The sequence below is a fragment of the Numenius arquata genome, chromosome 9 (assembly GCF_964106895.1).
Source record: "Numenius arquata chromosome 9, bNumArq3.hap1.1, whole genome shotgun sequence".
NCBI lineage: Eukaryota > Metazoa > Chordata > Aves > Charadriiformes > Scolopacidae > Numenius > Numenius arquata.
In genome coordinates this window covers 59921629-59946172 of record NC_133584.1, presented here as the reverse complement: position 1 = coordinate 59946172, position 24544 = coordinate 59921629, and the positions used below count along the sequence as shown (strand labels likewise).

The 24544-nt window shown below is 53.3% G+C and overlaps 1 protein-coding gene across 1 annotated transcript in view; it reads left to right on the top strand.

Moving 5' to 3' along the window:
• EXTL3 (exostosin like glycosyltransferase 3) overlaps nt 1-16953 on the top strand; it is a 36115-nt gene extending 19162 nt beyond the window's left edge. Inside the window, exons 2-5 of the mRNA XM_074153723.1 lie at nt 10371-10498; nt 13944-14088; nt 14634-14762; nt 16385-16953. Of these exons, the coding sequence (XP_074009824.1) occupies nt 10371-10498; nt 13944-14088; nt 14634-14762; nt 16385-16594 (612 nt within the window). The 3' untranslated portion in view covers nt 16595-16953. The remainder of the gene's footprint in view (nt 1-10370; nt 10499-13943; nt 14089-14633; nt 14763-16384) is intronic.
• The last annotated feature ends 7591 nt before the right edge of the window (nt 16954-24544 follow it).

Here is a 24544-nt window from a genome sequence, read left to right as displayed (position 1 = left end):
GGAAAACAAGAAGGTGAAGAACTGCCAGGGGAAGCCCCTGTAAAAACCAGGGACGTCTCATCAGGCGATAGATGACTGAAGAAACATCCTGCCAAGAGCGTTTCTGAAGAGCTGGTTTTGGGTGGACATTCAAATAAATGACTGATACTTTTTGGTGTAAGTGCCATCAAATCAAGCAAGAGAGCAGATGCCAGAGAATGTGTTCGGGGTAGGTGAGAACTGATGTGGAAGAGGTTTGGGAATGAGCACTGGAGGAGGAGTACCGTCTTCTTTCTTCTGCCTGCTCTCCACCTTGCCCAGCCGCAGGAGATGCTGGTGCAGCACCATCAGGAACCAAGTGCCGCATGGCCTGGGTCTCATCCAGACCAGCCAGAGTGGAACTGGGAGCCAGCCAGGCTCTTCAAGACTGTTTGCTGGGGAGAGACCAGTCAGGAGAGGAGCCTTTATGGCTGCAGGTGGTTCCGAGCAGCCTGGATCTAGTGGGAGGTGTCCCTGCCCATGGCAGGGGGTTGGAATAAGATGATCTTTAAGGTCCGTTCCAACCCAAACCATTCTGTGATCTCTCTCCAGAATGGCTTTGGCTGGGGTAACGGGGCTTATTCAGGAGCTGTGGTCACATCTGTGCCCGTTTATCAGTATCTCGGGAGGTTCTGAAACAGCTGCTTTCTGCATCCATGGTTTTGCCTTTGCATCCCAAGTTTTTAAACATACATTGCCATAAACGCTCACAACCGAAAGAACATCCATTTCTTTACAAAATGCCCATCTGCTCAGAGCGCTGGCGGCCTCTCTGGCCGGAGCTTTAACACCGCATTTATGCGTGTGTCAAAGTGCAGGGCTGCAGTTTCCCCCGGATTTGCAGCTCGTCGGGAATTGTCAGGAACGCCCTGTAGTCCCATGTCGTGCTGGACTCGTTTCCTTGAGTTTTCGGGTCTGGGCCTGGATTGTGGGGAGGAAGGACATCATCCTGGGGGCTTGGTTATGGTGGAAGGGCCACGCTACCATCCCATCCTCTCCCTGCCCGCGCAGCCCCGGCAGCCTGGCTGTGTGCCGGGAGGAGCATCGCGTTGTAGCGGGTGAGGCTGGATTTTTTAATTTCTCATTAAATGAAGAATTGCTGGCTGAGCTCAAGGCTTGGGTCTGTGCTTTTCAGTGTGGTTTTGGCTTTGGAAAGCAGGACGCCGGCCAGTAGGAACTGGATGAATTTCTGTCCTCTGCAAATCGGGAGGATTTTCTCATGGTGGGAGAGGAGGTTGGCAGGAGGAAGCTGTTCTGCCTGGGCAGGGCAGGGCAGGAGCCTGGGGCTGCCGAGTTTGATGCTGCAGTTCCAGGAGGCAATTGATAGTCTTCAGTAAGCACCGCCGTGGTTGTCCTTGGTAAGGGCAGTCAAATAGATTCGAGGTCTGGGCTGAGAGCCACGGTGATGTTGCCAGCTTTTGTGGAGCGTCTCAGCGTGCCCAGGAGCGGGTAGTGGTAAAAGGCTGAGAAAATCGAGGAAAAAAAAAAAGGCTGTGGTCTTGGTCAGACCCACGTGGTTCACACGAACAGCATCTGACTGGGAAGGAAGGGATTTTTTTGGTGGCATCTGTAGTGATGGCGCAGAGCTTGGCTTCTCGTCGTGCAGCCAACGTGCACGTGCCTCGGGACCCGCTTCTTTTCTCTTTTCAGCTCCCTGACATGTTGAACGGGAAGAAGATAACACGGAGCTTTAAGAGACCGAACCTCAGGTGTGTAATTTCCATCCGGAACCTCTCCTGATCCCAGAATCCCTGCCGTAGCCGGGGATGTTTACGGTCTGCCAGAGCCCTGTCTGACATCCCAGACCTGTTGCTTGATTTCCAGCTGGTCAGTGCAAACCTCTTCTGACAGCTGCCCTCCCGAAACAATACACAGCTTCAAGGATGCTGCCGTTCCGTGGGACCAGGCGGACTTGTCATCTTCCCCATCCGCATCTCTGGTTGTGTTTGCAAGGGAGCAAGTGCCAGCCTGATCTAACACCTCGGCTGCAGAGGGAGCAGGGAGTGCAGTCAGCCGTGGTTAAAAGAAAAGATGTGATTTATCCTGCTTATGCGTGCGTGAATCTGCACACACGTCTCTCCTCCTAAGGAGTCTTGTAAATAGTCTCAGCACTTCCATGCTGATTCATAGATTCATAGATTCATAGATTGGTCCAGGCCGGAAGGGACCTCCAAAGGTCATCTAGTCCGACCTCCCCGCAGTCAGCAGGGACACCCCCAACTAGACCAGGTTGCCCAGGGCCTCGTCGAGCTTCACCTTGAATATCTCAAGGGAAGGGGCCTCAACCACCTCCCTGGGCAACCTGTTCCAGTGTTCCACCACCCTCACGGTAAAGAACTTATTCCTAATATCCAATCTAAATCTCCCCTTCTCCAGCTTAAAGCCATTGCCCCTCGTCCTGTCACTGCAGGCCTTTGTAAACAGACCCTCCCCAGCCTTCCTGTAGGCCCCCCTCAGGTACTGGAAGGCCGCTATGAGGTCTCCCCGGAGCCTCCTTTTCTCCAGGCTGAACAACCCCAGCTCCCTCAGCCTGTCCTCATAGGAGAGGTGCTCCAGCCCCCTGATCATTTTGGTGGCCCTCCTCTGGACCCGCTCCATCAGGTCCATGTCCTTTCTATATTGAGGGCTCCAGACCTGCACACAGTGCTCCAGGTGAGGTCTCACTAGAGTAAAGTGGCAGAATCACCTCTCTGGATCTGCTGGCAACACTTCTTTTGATGCAGCCCAGGATGTGATTGGCCTTCTGGGCTGCGAGAGCACATCGCCTGCTCATGTCCAGCTTCTCGTCCATCAACACCCCCAAGTCCCTTTCCTCAGGGCTGCTTTCTAATACCTCATCCCCCAGGCTGTATTTATACTGAGGATTGTTTCTTCCCAGGTGCAGAATCCTGCACTTGCTTTTGTTGAACCTCATGAGCTTCATCTGGGCCCACCTCTCCAGCCTGTCCAGGTCTGATGCACCAAGGGACGGGACCCTGGTGTAGCTGGGAGTCTGTGGGTCTTAAGGGCTGATCTGGGCAACTTTCTTAATCAGAGGATTTCTGAATTTGTCCAAACTAGGAGTTGAAAATAAATGCTTGATTAAAGAATAGTTTCAGGGATACTTGGTACCTGCTCATGGTTCCCCTCTGCTGGAGTTTGCCATCTCCCGAAGGCTGCTAACAGAGCCCTCCTGAACTTTTATTAAGCCTGGTTTGGCTGATTTTTTAATTGCATTCCTTATGAGGTTAGCGTGGTCTGCGAGGCTGCAGACACATGGGAGAGCTGCCGAAATCTTGGCTTCCACATACTTTCTGTAGGAAGAAAAAGCGGTCATCAAGGTGGATGGGAAGCAGCCTGCTCAACTTGAAACAAGGATGTGGATATGGGTGGGATGAAGATTGCCATAGAATCCTAGAATTGCCTAGGATATTAACGATTCTTCGATGATCTTCATCCCACCCAGCTCCCAGATGTGCAAATCCTGCCGCCTTTGATGGGTGGGGACAACGGCGGTGGCACCTCTGGAGCCAGGTCCAAGTGGTCAGACTGGTCACCCATGATTTGGGAGATGCATCATCACTTTTCTTCATGGAGAGGGTCTGAACTCCTACCTGCTCCTCCACGTGGAGTAGAACAGCAGGGTCTTCGTTGGGAGCTTTACCCCAGATGAGGACCTGGCCTGATCCCACCCTTGAAGTCAGTGCTGTCTCCATCAGTGCTTTGCAGAGGGCTTCGCTCTGGTCCAGCAGGTCAGTCCTTGGGACAGCAGCAAGCGAAATGGCACAACCCTGGAGCCTCTGGCCAGGTTGCTCCCAGAATCTTATTACTAAAACATTCGGAGTCAGTGCCAAGAAAAGGGATTGACAGCGTTGTAAATCCACATCCTCCCCGGAGGACCGCGCTGGCAGCACCTCTCGGCTTTTTCCTTCCAAGTGTAGATGGAGGTCAGCTCTTCGGGCGGAGGAGGCAGATGCATTTGGCTCCTGTGTCTTCAGTGCCATAATTCTCAGCTGCACGGTGAAAAGGACGTTTGCGGTATCCTCATCCCCAGTGCTATTTTTCCCCAGCCCATTTGGGTTGAATTGGCATGTATTTGGGACTGATGGAAACAGATCGTTTTCCTGAGAACTTGTTCTTCATCTCCCCGAGTTATCCAGCTCTCCTAAGGGCTTCCTTCTGGCTTTTTTTTCCCTCATAAAGACCTGATGTGAGCAGTGACGTTCCCTGTTTCTTGCAGAGTTTGCTCTTTGCCCAGAAATCAATCCAGTTCACTAAAGTTGAGCTGTCAAAACTTCTCCAAGGGCATAGACGTTCTTCATGTTTTCACCATCAAATTGTGTGTGACACTTAATTTAAAGCTTAAGCGTAAAGGCTCTCCAGCAAGGAGACTGCTGGAAGATATTGATTTTACTGCATTTTTGTATTTATGTATGAAAACGTACTATAAAGTATTGGTTAGGGGCATTACTGCTGGGCAAACTCTAGATTTATGCTCTGGTTTAGTTCTGTCTAACATTTTTAAGATCCATTTGGCCAACATAGCTATGAACAGCACCAGGAGCAAATGGGCTTGCGTCGAGTTGTGGGGTTTTGTGCTCCTTGAGTCAAAAAAAACCAAACCCCACATTGTGGAACTGCATCACCTTGAATTGGTTTGCCGAAAGGAGCAGAATCTTCTAATGTGGTGTGTCGGCTGCTCGGAGGCATTTTAGGGCTTGCAGTTTGTCTCAAATGGGTTTGCAAACTGTTCAGGAGGTTCATGATTTTGAGCCTGGGGCCATTTAGCTGATGGCAAAGTGTTTAAAAAATATATATTCCCAAGGAAAAGCCCAAAATAAGCAAAATAAGCCAGAAATACGCAGTCTGGGATAGTTTTATGTCTGGAGGGGCTGGGGTTTGCGTGCAGGTCCTGCCACTGATGCTCTCCTCAGTGTTTGGAGCCTCAACGTTTGCTGTAAGGGAAGATGGCTTTTTGGTAAATGCGTCTGGGTCTTTCTCGTAGCTCACTGGCTGGTGTTGTGTCCTCCTCGCTCTTTTAATCTCCTTGGGTAAGGGTAACTGCTGACTCTCTGTTCTGCCAGAGCGCAGCGCTTCAGCTTTGCTGAGGGAACATCTTTTGTTGGGTTTTCACAGAGCTCTTGGCTCGAGACTGTTGAGAAACAAGATTGTGGTGAAATCGGTCATTAAAATGATGGAAGGGCAGGAGAAACAACTGTGGGTGAGATATTGAGACCTCAATCTGTTTGAAAAAGAACCGAGAGAGGGTTTGGTTATGGTACCTGTGTACTTTTCTGGGGTGGAAGGAGCCCACCGAGGAGAGCAGCTGGGAGCCAAAGGCAGATAATTCACAACGAAGAACGAGTTGTTAATGTTTCAGAGTGAACATCTCGGAGGAAAGGTGGATTCTGCCACTCTTGATGCCTTCAAATGGAGACAGGGTGCCTTTCCAGCAGAGATGCTTCTGCTGGCCACAGCTCGGGTCTGAGATATGATGAGGTCCCTGTGACCTGGCTCATGGAGAAGGTTAATGTAGGTGACTTCAAAGTCCCTTTTGGCTTAATTTACTGCTGTCAGCCCCACCAGCCATCTGCTGTTGGTTATCCAGAAAGTGTTTAGGGTTCAACTGGTGCCATGAAGTTTTCTCTTTTGTCTGAGTTGTTTCACAGCTGGTTTATGGTGCCGTGTGATGAGGGTCTACTAGAGGAAGGGTGGCTGCATTAGGTCCCCTGGTCCACCATGTAAGGAGGTCCCACAAGGTGTTCAAGATGACCTTCTCTGGCCTTTAAGTCCCTGAATTTGGCAATGTAATGCTCCTCTTGCCTGTGTGTGTAGATGTGGTCACCATAGTGTCTGCTGGTGTTCTCCACCCAGCCTCGCATGCGGTGGAGGAAGATTAATTAGTTATTGCTGGAAGAGTGCTTTGAGATACCTGTGGCTGAGGACATGGCGCAATAAGGTGTCATTCGGCTGTAGTGTGTGATGAAGTCATGAAAAATTGCTAAATCTCATTTAATGCCATGTGAGGGAGAGGATTGGACATTTTTTATACTTTGCTGGTATAATAACCCTTCTTTTTTCACCCAGCTAATAAGCTTCTGAGTACGTTTGTGCCCATAATGGCCATTTCATGCCTGAAAAATCTGGTGGGTTTAGAGGCCTATGGAAATGTAAAATCTCTTCAGGAAGAGATAGAAATTTTTCAAGTCCCCGAATCAAACACTTTTCCCATTCCCCCTAACCTGTTTTTACCAGATTAGTTGCTTGTATTAAAGCAGAAAAGTTTCCCGAAAATTGCCTTTTATCTTTCTCAAGAGTTAGGTTTTCTGTCTAATAAGGCGATGCCCTCGGTTCCGCAGCTCGGGATGCGAGAGATCAAAACCTGGTCTCGAGATCAAAAAACCTGGTCTTGCCTGGGGAGGCACCAGGCTTGAACCCTCTCGGGGGGGACAGAGAGATGCGAGGAAGGTTTTGAATCTCAGCCCCATCGTTCCCATCGCGGATCGCTGCCCGCGGGTCCCCCCGCGTGCTTCCTCGGTGTAGTCGCCCAGGAAAGCGCAGGGATTTACAAAAGCCTTGCAAAAAAAGATTTGCAAATAGTTGTCTGATAACAATTAGCTGCATCCTAAAAGTGCTGTAAATAGGGATAGTTTCTTTGAAAACAAGCCATCAAAGGCAATAGCTTTCGGTTGCTTCTAACTTTTGCCAGAGTTGATGTGATGAACTGAATGTCCTTATCAAGGCTTGGAGGCATCCGGCTCCTTTGTAGCATCCTTCTCCCTAGGGAAGAGTTTAATGCCGGTGCACTGATCTTTCTACCCTCAACCTCTCTACCCTCTCTACCTGAATCTGGTCCCCAATTTCAGGCAGGATCCGCTTCACTTTCTCCATTGACAGTAGTTGCATCATGTTGTTGTTCAGCAAGTTACGGGAAAACAAGTCAATCAATAAATTTGCTAGGCTTTTTCCTTGGGATCTATCGATTTACAGGCTGCCTAAATCTTAAATACTCCCAGATGAAAGGCAGGAGGACACCTATTTTCTGTGAAATGCAAAAGCTGAACACTGGCACTTCCAGACCTGCAAAGCTCCAGACGTGATGGAGTAACCTGAAATGTGCTTGTTGGAGAGTGGGTTGGCAGCTCCATCAGCCAGTTCCCTCAGGACTCTGGGGTGCATCTCATCAGGTCCCATAGACTTCGCATGTTCAGGTTCCTCGGGTGGTCATGAACCTGATCTTCTCCTACTGTGGGAGGGACTTTGCTCCTCCAGTCCCAGCCTTGTGGTCCATCCGCTCGAGAGGAGAGGGGAGAGAGGTTGCCAGTGAAGACTGAGGCGAAGAAGTTGTTGAGTCCCTCAGCCTTCTCCTTGTCCATTGTTACCAGTTTGCCAGTCTTGCTCATCAGGGGGCTATGCTTTCTTTGGCCTTCCTTTTCTGGCCAACACACCTGTAAGAAGCCCTTCTTTGCATCCCTTGCCAAGTTCAGCTCCAGCCATGCCTTGGCTTTCCTGATCACAACCCTACACAACCGAGCAACATCCCTATACTCTTCCCAGGTACCTGTCACTGCTTCCATGGCCTCTACAGTTCCTTCTTGCCCTTTAGTTTGACCAGCAGGTCCCGACTCAGCCATGCTGGTCTCTTGCCTTCCTTTTCCGATTTCTTACACCTGTGGATCGAGAGCTCTTGTGCTCTATGGAAAGCATCCTTAAAGCTCTGCCAGGTCCGTTCTGCTCCCTTGTCCCTGAGGACCGTTTCCCAGGGGGTCTCCTTGACTTAGCTCCTTGAAGAGCTGGAATTTTTCCATCCATCCACCTTCAACTGGCAAGGCAGGACCTTGCCTGGAAAGCATATCAATTTACTGTGGACTCGGTCCAACTTCTGCTAATCCTAATGAGTAAGACACCCACAGACTTCGCTGAGATCAGCCTTTAGGAGGAAATACCATCGGAAGAGCCCCACGCAGCGTGGCATGTGCTCATTAGCAGAAGGCTACGTTATCTATCACTGCTGGGTTTAATAAGGTTGCAAAATTCCTAGAAGGTGGGATCTGCAACGGGAGGAAAAAATTGGTGGTCACGAAACTCCATCAGGAGAATCATAGAATTGTCCAGGTTGGAAGGGACCTTTCAGATCATGGAGTCCAACCGTCAACCCAACTCTGACAAAGCCACCACTGACCCATGTCCCTCAGCTCCACGTCTGCCCGGCTTTTAAATCCCTCCAGGGGTGGCGACTCCACCACTGCCCTGGGCAGCCTCTTCCAAGGCTTGACAACGCTTTCGGTGTAGAAATTTTTCCTAATATCCATCCTAAACCTCCCCTGGCACAACTTGAGGCCATTTCCTCTTGTCCTAGACAGTGCTGCTTTCAGAAGCCCATCTTGTATCATTGTTGAGCTGGAGAGAGTAATGACCAGTTCCCAACTGGTCCAGGCTGGAATTGACTGGAGGGGCCCTTGCCTGTGTGAGAAACCATGGAAGCTGCTCTCCAGTGGTTTTTGCAGTTGCTGCCGACCCTGAAGTTGAGAGCTGGTGTACAGGGTGGGTTGCAGAAAATTTCCTAAGGCTTTTAACCACTCACGTAATAAAATCAGATCCTGTAAATGCACTGGATGATTAATTAGAAAAGGGTTGGAAATCGGGGTAATGGCTCTTCATTAAAAAGATGAGATGCCCATGTCCCACTGGAGGCTTTCAGCAGCCCCCACCAAGGTCTGCTTTGCTGCCCTCTGCGATGTTCTTGGTTTTGTCATTGTACCAGTTTGCCAAAGTGCTCTTCCAGTCCAAAAAGCATCTCTGAGCAGGGCCCAGCTGCCCCATCTGGAGCCATGTCCCCTCTTTCTGAGCCAGCAAACCTTCTGCTTCTCCTGGTGCAGCTGCAAGAGCACTTGGGTTTGCTAAAGCCAGTCACAGATACAGCCGTGGCGATGTAGGAGAAGATTTAAATTCTCCTTGTTGTCAATTCAGGGACCACTCTTGGCTCCTCTCCTTCCCTGGTTGGCGCATCCAGAGGATGCCCACAGCCTGTTGGCTTTGGTGATGCTTCTGTGGAGGTGGCCTCCTTGTGTCCAGGTCTTCCTTGGCCTCTTGGGCCAGCACCTTAGGGCCAGTATTGTTCCAAACTTCCTATTTTTTTTTTTATTCCCGTGTTACCAGTTGCCTCCTCTCCCAGTTCCCACCTCATCACCCATTCCCACTGTGTTCCTGCAATCTCTCTTTTTCCACCGGTTCCCAGAGAGAGAAGGTATCACCGGGAGCATCTGCTGCCTCACGCTGACTCTGAAAGTAAATAGAAACGCCGTGCTGATTTTTGTCGTGCTTCTCCACCTCGGGAGGGAAAAGGGGGAAGAAATTCCTGCGCTGGCGTTGTCTGTCCCTGCTTTTGCCTTCTCCTGGGGCACTAATTGCGTGGCAGCCCTCCTGGGGTGGGATCGCTGCCGGCTCGGCTCTGGACCCTGCGCCGCCGCCGCTTAGAGCTGCGTCATTTGTTCACCTCCCTCCAATAAATTGCTCGTGCTTTTGATGGATCTTCGGTGAAATATTTTAACGCATTCTTGTCGAATGTTCCGTTTCCCCCCCTCCCCAGCAGCTATTGACAGATGAAAGCACTGACGCTGGCTTTGCACGGGGGTTTAATCATACCAGCTGTCGTGCAGATCCCCCGTACAAATATTTTCCGCTCTTAATGGTTTCAGTGTGGGCTTTTTTTATGTGATCAAATGTAATCTTATTTAATGGAGTTTTATTGCCGTGGCGCCTTATTCTTTTCACCAGGCTGGACTTTATTTTTTAAATCAAGAGGGATCGTTCAGAGGAGAGCCAGAGAAACGACTGGAGGGATTGAGCGGGATGGGAAGCCCGGGATGAATGGAGTGTAGATCAGCCAGGGCAGGCGAAAAGTCTAAGAGCGAGGGAGAGAAAGAGTCCAGTGTGGAAGGGGCAGTCACGAAGAGGGAGAAATTCAGTCTGATTTCACACATGTATGGCTAGGGATAAGGGAAATTGTAGAGTGGGGGCGTTGGAAGAGTTTGGAGGGAGGGAGGGATCGCAAATGAATTGTGTCCAGGGCAGAAATTATGGGTAGCTGCAGAAACAATGCAGTTCAGATCAGACAAGCACAGCCCTTACAGCTCCTACCTGGCGTCCTGGGGCACAGGCTCAGCTTTGGCAGCCCTGCAAGAGGCAGAGGGGCTGGAAGCTGGAGCTGGCACTGATGGGAGCCGATGGTTTTTCCTTAGGAAGTATTTCCCCATCGCAGGGGCTATGAAGCGGTGCCGAAATGCTGGACCGCCGCCGCTGGAGCGAGCAGCCCCTAAATCTCTTCTCTGTGCACCTTCAGCCGCTATAACTACCGTGTGTTCATCTCTTAGGTTGTCCGCACAGAGAAAAACAGCCTGAACAACCGGTTCCTGCCGTGGGATGAGATCGAGACGGAGGCCATTCTGTCCATCGATGACGATGCTCACCTTCGCCACGACGAGATCATGTTTGGGTTCCGGTGAGTAGCCTCCACGCACGTAGCCTTTGGACCCAAACTGATGTTTTCCGTGTCCGGAGTCTGCTCAGGTGCAGCGCAGCCTCGTGGCTAAAGCTGGGGCCAGAATTAGGACTAGCACGTCCCTTCCCATGGCTTTCCAACTCATTTTCTTGGGGGAGTAATACATGCTAATGAGCTGTTTAATGAGTGCAGGCAGGTGGGCTGATTTCAGGTTGTCCAGGCAACCCCGATTCTCACGCTTCCTAACCTTGACTCTTCAGCTTTTGCTGTGCTGGTAACGTTCCCTTAATGGTTTTGGGGGTGCGTGGCTTCCTAAGGTGGAAGGCAACAAATCCAAGAGGCTGGATTTCGGGTGCCATTGGCAAGACCAGGACGTTCGCAGCCGCGGCAGGATTGTGATGCTCGTGTGATGCTGCCGTCCCCTTTGCTCGTTGTGACATTGGGATGTGACAGCTCTTTCGGCTTTTTTTTTTACTGCAGAGCATGGAAAAGACAGATGTTACACAGAAAAGGCTGGTGCTGGTTGCTCTCATCCCCACCTCCCTTCTGCTCCAGCATCTACGTTCCCCCTTGACTTTGCCCTGGCAAAAAGCTGCCCGATTTTGGGGCCAAGGGAGAAAGTGGTTACGTGGGCTCCTGCCGTGGGGGTTTTTGCAGGCTGCTCCTGCAGAAAACCTCGCCGGCTGCCAAAGAGGTGCTGGGGAGTGAGAGTGGCACGAGGAGAGAGAGCTGGAGCTCGTTTGGCTGCGGCTCGTCAAGCTGCTGGGCCAGGAGCGGGGGCTGCCATTGCGAATCCGAGAGCCCCCGGCAGCTGGCGGGGGGGCGGGAGACGGGGACCAGCTCTCTGCTCTCACCGAAACGTGTCGGCTCATGTTTGGGAGGAAGATTAAAAGGCACAAAATGCCTGGAAACCCAACAAGCTCTAACCGAGGGATGAGAAACGAGGTGTTAAATAAAGTGATAAAAGCAGAGGAGCGGGCGTCAGGACTCCTGGCTTCCCTTCCCTGCCCCGTTTCAGGCTCTTTATCTGAACTTGGCCATTTTCTCCCCCCTCTTTCGTCTCCGTTTTCCTTCGCTCATCCCCAGCGCCTGTCTGAGGCTTTCCCCGTTAGCCCCAGAGAGCCTCAAATGAAAATTCTAGGGGCTGCGTATTATTTTCACTCATTTCCCTGTTTACAAGCACCTTGTTCCCACAAAGGCTCCCTGTGCTAACGCCTTCAGCCGGGGACGAGTCGCTGTCTTGGCGACCGAGTGAACCTCTGCCCCTAACAACTGGGGTTTGTTGAAGCTTTGCTTCGGGCTGTAATTATTGGGCCCAAAAACCTCTTCTTGCTGCATTTGCTGCTCAGGGGTGAGCTGGAGGCGAGTATCCCTGAGCAAACCTTTCTGAGGAGCGCTCCCAAAAGGATTCTCTGGAGATACCCTTATTTTTGGGGCTAAGCTGGGAAGGAGAAAGCGTCACGTTCGTAGGAAAGTGAGATGTGGGAGAAGTGAAAGGGGACGAGTAGTTTCGACTCGTTTTGGCTTTTCAAAACAATCCCACTGGATTGACAGAAACCGCAGCCAACACTTGCCTGCCGGGAGGACGGTGCCAGGAAAGCTGCTGGCGCTGTTAATTACTCGGTTTTCGTTACCAGGTTATAGCGGAGTTTCATTAATTCGAGTAGAGGATATAACGATAAACGCGTTTTTGCTCCTGGCTGTGTCAGGAAGTGTAATGAAAGCGCAGGGTTCTCGGGAGCTCGGTCTCGTCAGCGATGGCCCTGCAGCTTCTGTAGCTCCGCGCGGGAGTGGGGGCTGTGGGAGGAACCGGGAACTCGCATCCACGAGGGGGAAAAAAAAACCAAAAAGGCCACTTTCTGCCATATTTTGTGCCTGTGAAGAAAGGAAAATCCTTCCTTGTCCAACAGGCTCTCGCCTGGGACGCTGGGTTTGGAGATGCAGCTTGGACACCAGCCGTTAGGGAGGTGGGATCGGACGATCCGAAGGAAGCCAGCACCCCTGGCCGTGGAAGCTGGATTTATTTCCCGAGCTAGGCATTAAGCACTTGACGTTTTTCTTAACTATTCCTGGCAGTGCTGCAGCTGTCCTGTGGGATTTCTCTCGAGGAGAGTGAGCTTCAGATGGGAGCAGAATATTTAAGCAAGCCCACGCTCTCACCCGCCAACCTCAGGATCTAATTCCCTACGGCTCGACTGCGAGCGCCTGTTAAGGGCGAAGGATGCGCTTACAGCCCCAGAGGGTTTTCCCGTATGGACAGAGCCCGGGAAGCTGGTTTGGGATGGGAAGCTGGCAATTTGGCACTCAGGATCTTCTGACTGGAGACACCAGGGTCTTCAGCATCTCAGCAGCTTCCCTGAAGGGAGCTTGATGTTGTCTTGACTTTATGGCGGAGGAAGCTGAGCTTCTGGGAGATGGGAAGTCCCAGGGATTTGGGGGAAGAGGCCAAGAGACGCTGGGTTCCTCCACCAGCTCTGGTTTCTCTGGACATTTTGTAGAGGGGAACAGGAGAGAAGCAGCGCTGGCGTACGTGTCGTGTAGGGATGTCCCTGCGTGGGCTGTGGGAAGCTGGTGGCAAACGGAAGAGTTTCCCATCTCGCTGCCTTTCACTGCCTCTTTCTCCGCCTTTCCCCCTCAGGTCTTAAGTTTTCCATTCTCTGTGTAATTCAGAAACCAGTTCTGGGCCACTGGGCTTTTTTGTGAGTTTTCTTTGAAACCTCCAGAACAGCCCTTACGAGTTGGGAAATGCCTAATTTATGAGTGAGGAGCACTTGCCCTGTGGATAAGCAGCTCGAACGTGTCTCTAGGAGAGGACCAAGGTGAGAAACTCAGCTTTGGACCAAGGAGCGTTGGTCTGTGCTCCCAGCCTATGGCCGAGGGATGTGTCAGTTCACGTCTAACAGCTTTTAACCTTTAATGAGAGAAGGTCAATAAATTCTGCCTGTCCGTTAAGGCCAAAATTTCTGCGTTCAGCACTTGGAGAGGAAAGAAACCAGAGTTATCTCGGGGAGAGACCTTGTTCACATGTCACTCGGGTGGCTGTGACAACCGGCGCGTCCCTCCTGCCGACAGCAGAGCCTCGGGGCTGTGGAGGTGGGCAACAGTCTCAACAGTCTACGTAAAAAAGATGTCTTTTGCATGTTGGAATTTTCTGTATTTTTATTTTAAAAAAATTAAATGGACTTTAAAGCAAGGTAATTGCACTTTTTAACCATGTTTATCTTTTTTTTTCCCAAACTACAATGTCTGTTGGCCATTCTTTGGATGAGAAGTTGCCCGACTCTTTTATCTGTAGGCATCTCCACCACTTGCAGCCCCCCTTGGGAGCTGCTCCGTTGGTGTCGAGGACATACATAGTCCTGTGTGTGGTTCTCAGCCAGAGCCAGGCTCGTCTCCGGCCGGGCTCCCCAGGTCTGTGTCTCACTGCAAAGTTTTGTGTTTGCAGGGTCTGGAGAGAGGCGAGGGATCGCATCGTTGGCTTCCCGGGGCGCTACCACGCGTGGGACATCCCCCACCAGTCCTGGCTCTACAACTCCAACTACTCGTGCGAGCTCTCGATGGTGCTCACTGGTGCTGCCTTCTTCCATAAGGTGAGATGTGACCACAAAGCCCTGAGCTTTCCCTTCCTTCTCGGATCAACCAGAGTCTGTGTTTGTGGGGTTGAGTTGGTTTTTTTTGAAGAACAGGTTTTGGACCTCACCAACCCCTTTCCCTTGCTTCCTCCAAACTGAAACACGGCCAGCAGCTGGTCTGTGTCCCAGTGAACGGTCTCCTTACGTTTCAGTGATGCTCTCGGTCACGGCGAGGGCGAGGAGGGCCATGGGATCGCCTGCCCTGCGTTTTTACTGCAGCATCTTGAATCTCACAGACTCCACGTGCTGCAACGGGCAGTTTATGAGGAAGTCATGGGTTTCTGCAGCTGAAACCACCATTTCTCAGTTTCTGAGGCTGCGGGAGCCTCAGGACTCAGTCAGGGTGGTGGCTTTGGACTCAGGGTAGATTCGCTGCTGCTGTGGCTACAGCAGATCTCCTGGGTGCAGGATTAGCTCTGTTACGGGGAGTCTCTCCGCTGGCTCCCTTGAGCTCTCTGCTTGGGACCTCCTTGAGCAACATTGCTCCTTTTTATCCTTTCCAGTATTACGCCTACCTGTACTCCTACGTGATGCCGCAAGCCATCCGGGACATGGTGGATGAATACATCAACTGCGAGGACATCGCCATGAACTTCCTCGTCTCTCACCTGACGAGAAAACCTCCCATAAAGGTAAAGCCACAGGCAGGAACTCATGCTGGACTTTGTGTTTCTGGAGGAACAGGGAATTGGTCAATGTGGGTTTGACTTACGCTGCAGCTCAAACCGGAGGGTTTCCTGGGTCAGCAAAGGCGCTTCCGAGCAGCTGATCCCTAAAGGACCATTTTTCTCTCTTTCCCTACCATACAGCATGAGTAGGAATGATTTCCTTGCTGATTTTGTGTAGCTTTCCAGAGACATTCAGGCTCATCTGTGCCCGGGGGTTGTTGATGCAAACACTGCAGCCCCGCTGAAGTTTCCCTGCCCAGTGATAACAAATGAATGGCAGGATTTTGAGCCTGGATTTTGGATGCAGATCGTTCTGCTCTTTATCGCTGCTGGCAAACGGCTCTTTCCAGCCCTGCATATGTCTCACCGTGGCAGGCCAGCTGCCTTGGAGATGGGTCTTGGCCATAAATATGATGGGGGTGTTTTTCTGTGTGGTTTTCTTCCCATCTGGAGCTACTCTGAAGAGGAGGTTGTAGGTTTGGCGCAGCTGAGATGAGAATCAGACTAAAACCAAAGGGCACTGCAATGGGATGTCTGATTCAGGATGGGCAAGGAGGCTCTTTAATCAACGGGTGGCCCCTCAGCACCTCCTGAAAACTGGAGCCCCCTGCAAAGATCTTCCCCTGGGTGCCTAAAACAAGAGGCCTCCCAAATTGCTAACTCTTCTGTAGCATCTGTGACAGGTCGAGAGAGGAGATTCTCCCCCTCCGCTCTGGGGAGACCCCCCCCAGTGCTGCCTCCAGCTCTGGGGCCTCAGCACAGGAGAGACATGGACCTGTTGGAGCGGGGCCAGAGGAGGCCACGGAGATGCTGGGAGGGCTGGAGCCCCTCTGCTGGGAGGACAGGCTGAGAGAGTTGGGGGGGTTCAGCCTGGAGAAGAGAAGGATCTGGGGAGACCTTGGAGCCCCTTCCAGTCCCTCAAGGGGCTCCAGGAAAGCTGGGGAGGGACTCTTGATGAGGGAGGGGGAGCCCTAGGAGGAGGGGGAAGGGTTTGACACTGAAAGAGGGGAGATGGAGATGAGATGTGGGGAAGAACTTCTTTGCTGTGAGGGTGGTGAGACCCTGGCCCAGTTGCCCAGAGAAGCTGTGGCTGCCCCATCCCTGGAGGGGTTCAAGGCCAGGTTGGAGGGGGCTTGGAGCAACTTGGTCTGGTGGGAGGTGTCCCTGCCCAGGGCAGGGGGTTGGAACGAGATGATCTTCAAGGTCCCTTCCCACCCAAACCATTCTGTGATTCTGTCTGTAGCCGGTGAAAGGAAAGGAGTTCCTTTCTCAAGTCTTTTTTCTCCTCGAAACAGCTTCTCACACCTTAAATCACAAAACAGTAACTAGGCTTTAGTAGATCATCCCTAATGGGGGTGTCACAGTAGTGTCCCCCTCTAAGTCTGCTCTGACAGAGCTGGTGCGGACCATGTCCTTCCTTGCCTGAGCACCCTCTAGGGGACACCCAGCAGTTGGGGAGAATAACTGTGACATGTCACCCAGGATGTCAAACCAAGTACCTTGGGTGCAGGCAGGGTGTCCCCCCCCCCGGGGCCGGGCTGATGCGGGTGGTGTGACAGCAACCATCTTTGTCCCTCTCTTCTCAGGTGACCTCCCGCTGGACTTTCCGCTGCCCCGGGTGTCCCCAGGCCCTTTCGCACGACGACTCTCACTTCCACGAGCGACACAAGTGCATCAACTTCTTCGTCAAGGTGTACGGGTACATGCCCCTCCTGTACACCCAGTTCCGCGTGGACTCGGTCCTTTTCAAGACCCGCCTGCCCCACGACAAGACAAAATGCTTCAAGTTCATCTAGAAGCGGGCGCAGCCGGGCATCCCGGGCTCTCCCGACCGCGGCCGGAGGCGGGTGAGGGCAGAGGGTTTGGCTTTTTGGCAGGGCTGCGAGTCCAAAATGCCTTTCGCTATTGACTCCGGCCACCCCTCCCGCGGAGCAGAAGGGATGTCCTGGACTGGGACGGGCACGTTTCCCCCTCCCTTCCCGCTCTCCCCACGGCGACGGGGAACAGGACCTCACGGCTTCTCTAAAGACACTCCCTAGGATCGTACACTGAAGAATGGCGCGTTGGCTAGTGGCTCTGCCCCTTCCCTGGCCAAGGGCAACCATTCTTTTTAATTATAATTATTGTTATTTAAAATGAAAGTGTTTTAGATTTGCCGCGTGAGGCTTTTTTTTTTTTTTCCCCTCCTTTTCTTCCCCCCCCCCATCCCCTTTTCCCCTGTGGACCTCTTTGCCCACCCGGGGGGGGACTGTAGCGAGGCCAAGGTGGAGGTGTTCGACCACAGAGAGGTTATTCCCAGCAGGTTATTCCCATTATTCCCGGGGCAGCTCCGATCACCACTGTTGTCCCCATCCTTTCTCCCGCGGGGCAGCCCTCCTCCTCCTCCCCTCCCGCACACCACGTCCTGGCTCGTCTTGCCCTGTGGCTACTACTGAGGACTTTCAGGTGTCGTCAGGTGGTGACCTCTTTGCTGGGCTCCTCTCACGGCCCTGAGCCCTGCCCTCGGAGAGGGCTGAGCAGGGAAGAGGTTGGCCCTGGAGGGTCCTTCCCCGGCTCCCAGCGCTGTGCTGGGTCCCGTGCCGCGGCCACGGGGGAGTTCGGCTGCTGCGGTCTCGTTCTCGGTGTCCTTTTCCACCCCTGGGGCACACCGCGGGCGCTGTGACACCTCTGAAGACAGGGAGCGTGTTTGGGGCTTGGGAGTGATCCATCGGCAGCGCGGCAGGGGCCGGCGATGCCCCGGGCTCCTGCGTTGGAGCGGCTGCCTCGGCCAGCGCTTTCCTACAGCCGCTGCAGCCCCCAGGGCGGCTGTGGAGAGTCTCCGGCTCCGGCCTGGCCTTTTCACAAGCACTTTGGGACTTTTCCTCCTGCCTTTCAGGGCTTCGTTCACTGGCCGTGGAGATCTGCTCTGGTAGGACCCTGAGATCGGCTACGTGAGCCTTCGCTGATCACGTAAAGCTCTTTTCCAGGCACGGAGTTGACCTGCCGGGAGCCAGCCCTTGGCGGTGCCTGGTCCCTGCTGGGGGAGCCGGCAGCACTTCAGCTTTCGGTGCCGGAGCGATGGGAGTCGGGGTATCGGGGCCTCCTCTCGAGCTCGCTTCGCATTTTGCAGAGAGGAGGAAGGAGAAGACACCGACCTTTCATCTGTCCGAAGCCAAGCCCCAGCCCCACGTGTGCCGGAGCCGGGGCTGCTCCGAGGGCCGCGGTCCCCGCTCTCCCTCGTCCCTTGTCCCCGAGCCAAACGTGCCCACCTTGGGTTTGCCCGTGGGCCTCAGCAAAACTGCCTTAAACCCCCGTCCCATCCGCGCTCCTGCCCTGGCTTTGGGCTGCGTCCCAAGGTTGTTCCCACCAAGAGCTTTTCCTTGGCGGGAACTGGGAAACACCACCGGGATTGTGTTTGTGGGACTGATTTTGGAGCTGGTTTCTCTCCCACCGAAGCGAAACACTGTCACATCCTGTGGTCGCCCGACCTCCGTGCTGAGCTCGCCGCTCCCTTCTGCTTCAGTCCCAGCCCCGTGACAGCAGGGAAGGCCACAGGTTGCCCTCTCCTGTGTGATGGCCTCCCTCGGCGCGTCCCAGATGGTTAGGGACAGCCTGGAGAAGCTCGTAGATGGGAAGTTGAACTTGTGTGATTCGCCTCAATCTCCTCAGTCGTGCAGCTGAGCGTCCCGGCGCCCTGCGGCAGAAGGATGTTACCACCGGGTCCCGTCTCCGCTGTGTCCCAGAAGAGGAGCAGGGACGGTTCCATCGGCGGCTCCTGGGCTCACTCATAAGGTCGGCCCCAGCTGCGCCCCGCTCCTCGCAGCCTGCACCGCGGTTTTGGGTGGTCGGTGGCCTCTCCGGCCGCCTTCCAGCCGCTTTTCACGCCAGCCCCGTGGCTGGGGGTCACCGACACTTGGGTGACAAGGGGAAAGGAAGGGGCAGCCCGTCCCCAGCAGAGCCGACGGCTCGTGCCTTCACCAGCAGTAAGACCGCAGAAATACGGAGCAGGGAACCTTTTCCTCTCCGTATGTTTTCTTTTTTCCTTTCCGCTCTCTTATTGTTTTAACGTCAGGTGCTCAAATCGGAGCGTGTGAAGGCTCAGGCTCCTGAAAACCGTGATCGGAGACTCCCGTGAGGCCCCGGAACACCTGGAAGGATGTTTTCTGCCCCTCTTGGAGTGGAAACGTGTCACTCGGCAGCAGCTGCGCCAGCTTCAGCATCCCCAAGGGGCCCGACACGCCTCTGCCGCCGGCTTGAATTCTCCCCTCGTTAGTAGGTGGCTCGTTAGCAGCGACGCGGTCGCTCACGTACAGCGCCAGGTCCCTGGTGTCAGCCGAGGCTGGAGGCAGCTCTGCCTTTCCCAGCCCTCGGCCCGCGGGGCAGGAGTCAAACGGGAGTCGGGACGGGAGCCGGCAGCGGTGGATCGCACTTTATCCGAACAGAGAGACACCCTTCCCGGCAACTTATATTCAAAAATCTTAAGGGAAATTCTGTTATTCTGGCGAGAGACTGTAGTAGGGGGAGCTCGGGGAAGGGGGAGGTGACGTGAAGCGTTTGCTCCCGGGGGGGGGGTCGGGGTTTGCCGCGTCTCGTTCTTGGCTGGAGTCGGAGCTGGGGACAAGCCCAGGGTCGGGGGGGTTCTATCCGTTGGTGCGGTTCCGTTGGAAGCCAGTGGAGATGCGGAGATCGGGGGGGGGGAAATGCGGATTGTTCTTCCTCCCAGGCTGCGGACACCCTCATCTCTTGCCCAAAGCGTTGGATTTTTGGAGGGTCCCTGCTGTTGCGATAGTCAGGGGCGAGGCTGCGTGACGGGATGGATGGTCCCGCAGGTGGTGGGATGGTTTCCTCCTTGCTGAGACGCCCCGACGGCGGAGGATTTGGGGGTGAGGGGGTAAACGGGTGCCGCGAGTCGCTGATGGCAGCTGCTCGGGGGGGGGGGACAGGGTGCCGTAAGGAAGCTAAATGCCAGCGAGAGCGTCTCCCTCCCCACCCGCAAGGCTGGTGCTGTCCTTCCCCGTCCTCCCCTGCTGTGGCCCTTTCCCAAATCTTCCCAAATAGACACCAGAACCCCTCTGGAGTTACAGATTTGGGATTCAGCTTTCTGCTCCTGAGACATCCCAGGGGCTGAGCTGTCCTCGGGCTTCCCTCCACCATCGGGTTTCCAGAGAGCATTCCAGCCTCTGCCACCGTCCCCAACATCCTCCCTCGCTACCCGTCGCTCTCCTGTGATTTTTGGGGGTGTCCCGCGTTAACTCCGAAGCTCAGGTTAGGTTGTACGATCCATATCCCAAACCAAGGAGCCGGGAAGGTCCCTCGGCGGCTGCACCTTTTCCCGAGGGAAAAGCCTTTTCCCCTTTCCAGTGTTTCTGCTGCTTCCCCCAGGAGCGGGGGCTGCGGGTGCCGGGTGCGGAGCGAGGTTCATTCTCCACCTTCGCTGTAAATAGCATCGTCTGCGGTGACACGGACACCCCCCCCGTACCCCGCTGGTGTCACACAGCACAGCCCCCGCCCCCCCCTCCCCCCCCCCCGTGCCGTGGTTGTGCTGACTGCTCCGTGAGCACCAGGGTTAAAAAAAAAAATAATTAAAAAAAAAACAAAACAGACAAAAAATATGAGAGAAAAGAAACACTCCTTCAACACGAGCACAATGTTGAGTTTTTTTTGTAAAAGGATCCAATAAATGGAGAGTTTAACTTGAGAGCGTCTCCGTGCCTGCTTCGCCAGGGGCTGGGGCCGGGATGGGGCTCGTGGCTGCAGCTCCGTGGCCCAGGGGACACCCCCAAAACAAGCCTCTCCCCAGCGTTTGTGTTTTCCCTTCAAGGAAGGGGCAGGTGACTGGTCCAGAACGGTGGAAACCCCCCAGGAACGGCAGCGTCTGGTGCTAAACCCCATTGTGTCCCACAGTGAGCTCATGGTGGGGCCAAGAGAGCCCCTGGTCCAGCCCCAGGGGGGTTCAGACCCCCGTGTACCTTCAAGGGACACCACATCCAGCTGCCGCGGTGACACGGTGGTGGCATCAGGGGACATCCAGCCAAGTCCCAGGGGGGTTCAGACCCCCGTGTAGCTTCAGGGGACACCACATCCCAGCTGCTGCGGTGACACGGTGGTGGCATCAGGGACATCCAGCCAGCTCAGGGGGAGGCTGGAAACCCTTTGATTTCTGCATCCTCCCGTGGTGTGATTTCTCACCAGGTTTCCCCCACCCTCGGGGAGGAGCAGAGGGGCCGGAGCTGGCTGTGCCACGGGCATCCCCCTCCCCACGGGGCTGGAAATCCCACCGGATCCCCTGCACGTTGCTGGATTTCCTCTCCCTTCCTTTCTGCTGCCTTTTTTTCACCTTTCCTCCTGAGCAGCTTCCTCTCTGGTCACTTGGTCACCTCCGTGTCACCTGCCCAGGAAACGTGCCCTTTATTTTGCCTCCTGCCTTGGGGTAAAGGCTTTCCCCAGGGGGAGGGTTCGTGCTTGGCTTTATTTCCAGGATAGTTTGGGGGGAAACCCCGAATTATTTTGAACCCAGAAGGGAGGAAGTGGGGGCTCTGCCCAGGACCTGCCTCCCAAATTCCTGGGGTCTCTCCCCAAAATATTGCTGGAAGGCAGGGACGTTGCTACGGGCACAGAGAACCTCGCTCTAAGGCTCAGTGGTGGGACGCAGTTTGGGGGCTCTGGCTCCCCGGGAAGCCCAGCAGCACCTCGGGCACCGGCTCCCCTCCAGCCGATTCGCTCCTGAGGCTCCTCCAGCTCTTAAGCAACAGATAAAAAGCTGTTAAAGCAAGTCATTTTTTACAGCTGTAAGTGATGTGACCTTGGTGAGAGGAGCCACAGCTCCCCCAGATGAAGGCTTGTACCTTGGGGTGGGGGAGCAGACACTGAGGAGAGGAGGGGATAAATCCCCCCCCAAATTCATTCCCTTCCTGTGGCGGCGGGGTGGGGTGTGTGTGTGCTTTACACTCCACACCTTTACACTATAGAAGTGCCCCAAATTTTCCCTTTCAGTTGATACATTTCCTTGATAAAAAGCGATTTCACTGACAGTGTCCCCTGCGTGTCCGTTCGTCAGCAGCACCAAAGCCACCAGCTCCTGCACGAGCCCGGGTAAAGGACACTCGCACCCTCCCACGGCCCTGCCTTCTGCCCCGGCCACGCTGAGACAGGCAGGAAGAGGGAAATTGCTGGCTTTTGGGTTTTTTTTTTTTTTTTCCAAGCTGGAAATGCAGAAAATCACCGCTGTGGCACCAGCAGCAGCACGAAGCGGGGGTGACGTTGGGTCCATCAGTCCCAGGTTAATCAGGCGGCCGCTCTTCCACCCACAGGACGGGGCAGCCTGGGTACCCCAGCATCACTTTTCTGTTTAAAAACAAAGAAAAAAAGGCTTAAATTGGGGCGCGTGTGGCATCGTGGGGAGCAGGACCGGCCGGGAAGCGGGAGCTGGCGCGGTGGGGACTGTAAATCCCTACAGCTGTCTAATTCTTCAGGGTGCGTTGCGGGGCCTGTGCTGAGCGATGTGTGGGCTCAGCAGGATTTATGCCGCCCGCGACGGACCGTGAAAGGCTTTAGGAAGAAAAATAGGATTTTTATCCTCAGTGTTTTTTTCAGAAGTTACTCCAGAGCTGTGAGTGGGCTGGAGAGCAAAGGGGCTGCTGCGGGTCTGTGGGTGCCCCACGCACTGAGAGGGGTCACTGTCACCCTCCTGGTGCCCGGGGTCCTGCTTTTAGCCCCGGGGAGGTGGCACTCGGCCACAGTGGAAATGTGAAGCTGGAACAGAATAGAACAGAATAGACCGAGACTAGAGCAGAGCAGACCAACAATACAAAAAGAACAGAAAAGGGAAAAAAAAGAAAGGGGAAAGGGAAAAGGGAAGGGGAAGCAGAATGGAAAGGGGAAGGGAAGGGAAGGGAAGGGAAGGGAAGGGAAGGGAAGGGAAGGGAAGGGAAGGGAAGGGAAGGGAAGGGAAGGGAAGGGAAGAAGCAGAACAAAAAGGAAAAGAAGAAAAGAAAAGAAAAGAAAAGAAAAAAGAAAAGAAAAGAAAAGAAAAGAAAAGAGAAAAGAAAAGAAAAGAAAAGAAAAGAGAAAAGAAAAGAAAAGAAAAGAAAAGAAAAGAAAAGAAAAGAAAAGAAAAGAAAAGAAAAAAGAAAAGAAAAGGAAAAGAAAAGAAAGAAAAGAGAAAAGAGAAAAGAAAAGAAACAAGAAAAAATAAAATTAAAATGAAAGAAGACAGAAGAGAAGAAACAAGAAAAAAATAAAATAAAATAAAATAAAATAAAATAATAAAATAAAGTGAAAGAAGAGGAGAGAGAAGAGAAGAGAAGAGAAGAGAAGAGAAGAGAAGAGAGAAGAAACAAGAAAAAATAAAATGAAGAGAAGACAGGAGTGGAGAGAAGAAAAGAAAAAAGGAAAGGAAAGAGAAAAGAAAAGAAAAGAAAAGAAAAGAAAAGAAAAAAGAAAAGAAAAGAAAAGAAAAGAAAAGAAAAGAAAAGAAAAGAAAAGAAAAAAGAAAAGAAAAGAAAAGAAAAGAAAAGAAAAGAAAAGAAAAGAAAAGAAAAGAAAAGAAAAGAAAAGAAAAGAAAAGAAAAAAGAATTTAATTGAATTTCAGTTGGAAGGGACCTACAAGGCTGATCCACTCCGACTGCCCGACCACTCCGGGGCTGCCCCCAGTTCCAGCCCGTTGCTGGGGGCAGGAGGAGCCCTGGTCTTGCCTTCACACCCCCGGGCGAAGCCGGGTTCTGCCCCGGGTGGGAGCGAGCGGCTGCAGAGGCGAAGGCGGCGCCGGGGAAGCGGAACAGGCCGTTCTCAGGGCTGCGGAACACCTGCGGCCACCCAGCGAGGGCAGCGGGCTGTCACCCAGAGGCTCAAAATAGTAAATATTAAGAGCAGTCAGAGGGAAACGAACAGTTATTAGCCAGGCAATTAATTAAAGGTCTGTGCTGTGCTCAGTGTTGTGCCTGCAAGGGAAGGATAATTGTCACCGTTCGTTTTAACCCACTAAGTAATTTAATGGAGTTAAAAAAAAAAACCAACCGCAAAGCCAAGCCTTGAGCAAGCACCAGCGTCCTTGTGAGCGCCCAGCTCTGCCCTGGGGATGCAGCGAGTCCTGGAGTGACACCACGGCAGCAACCCAACAGGTTTGGGTTTTTTTTTTAAATCCCATTCCCTTTAAGAGTGAAAAAACAAGTGAGGTGTCCCACAAATTCCTGCCGCCCTGGTTTTAGAGCCTTTCGGATGCTCTTCTTGCAGGCATTCCCTTCCAACCCAGACACTTTTACGTCGGGGGTCCCCAGGGAGGTGGCCCTGGTGTGGCTCAGGACACCCATCAGGTGGCATCGGGGCCAGCTGATCCCCAGGGACAGTGACCGCGCCTGGGCACGTGGCGGGGGGTGGCATCAGCCTGGAATTAAATGACTTGGTCCAGTTGTTTCTATTAAGGCTGACATTAATAGAAAGCAAACACAATATATTTCTCTCCACCCAGGACTATCTGTTCTATAAAAGCCAGCCAAGTGCAGAGAGCTGATTTTTTTTCTTTTTTAACCTTTTCTCCCCATTCTCCTGTGGCCCAGCGACGGGGCCCTGGCTGGGAAATGCCCTGAGAACTCAGCACTTGCTGGGGGCCAAGGTGCAGCCCCGCCCCCCCCCCCCCCCCCCAAGAGCGGCCCATCTGCAAACATCGTTACTGGTGTTTAATTAGGGGGGGCTGCAGGGAGAGGCCGGGGAAGCGCAGGACGGGATGTGGGGCTCCCGTGTTACACGTGGTGACGGGGATGGCCATGGC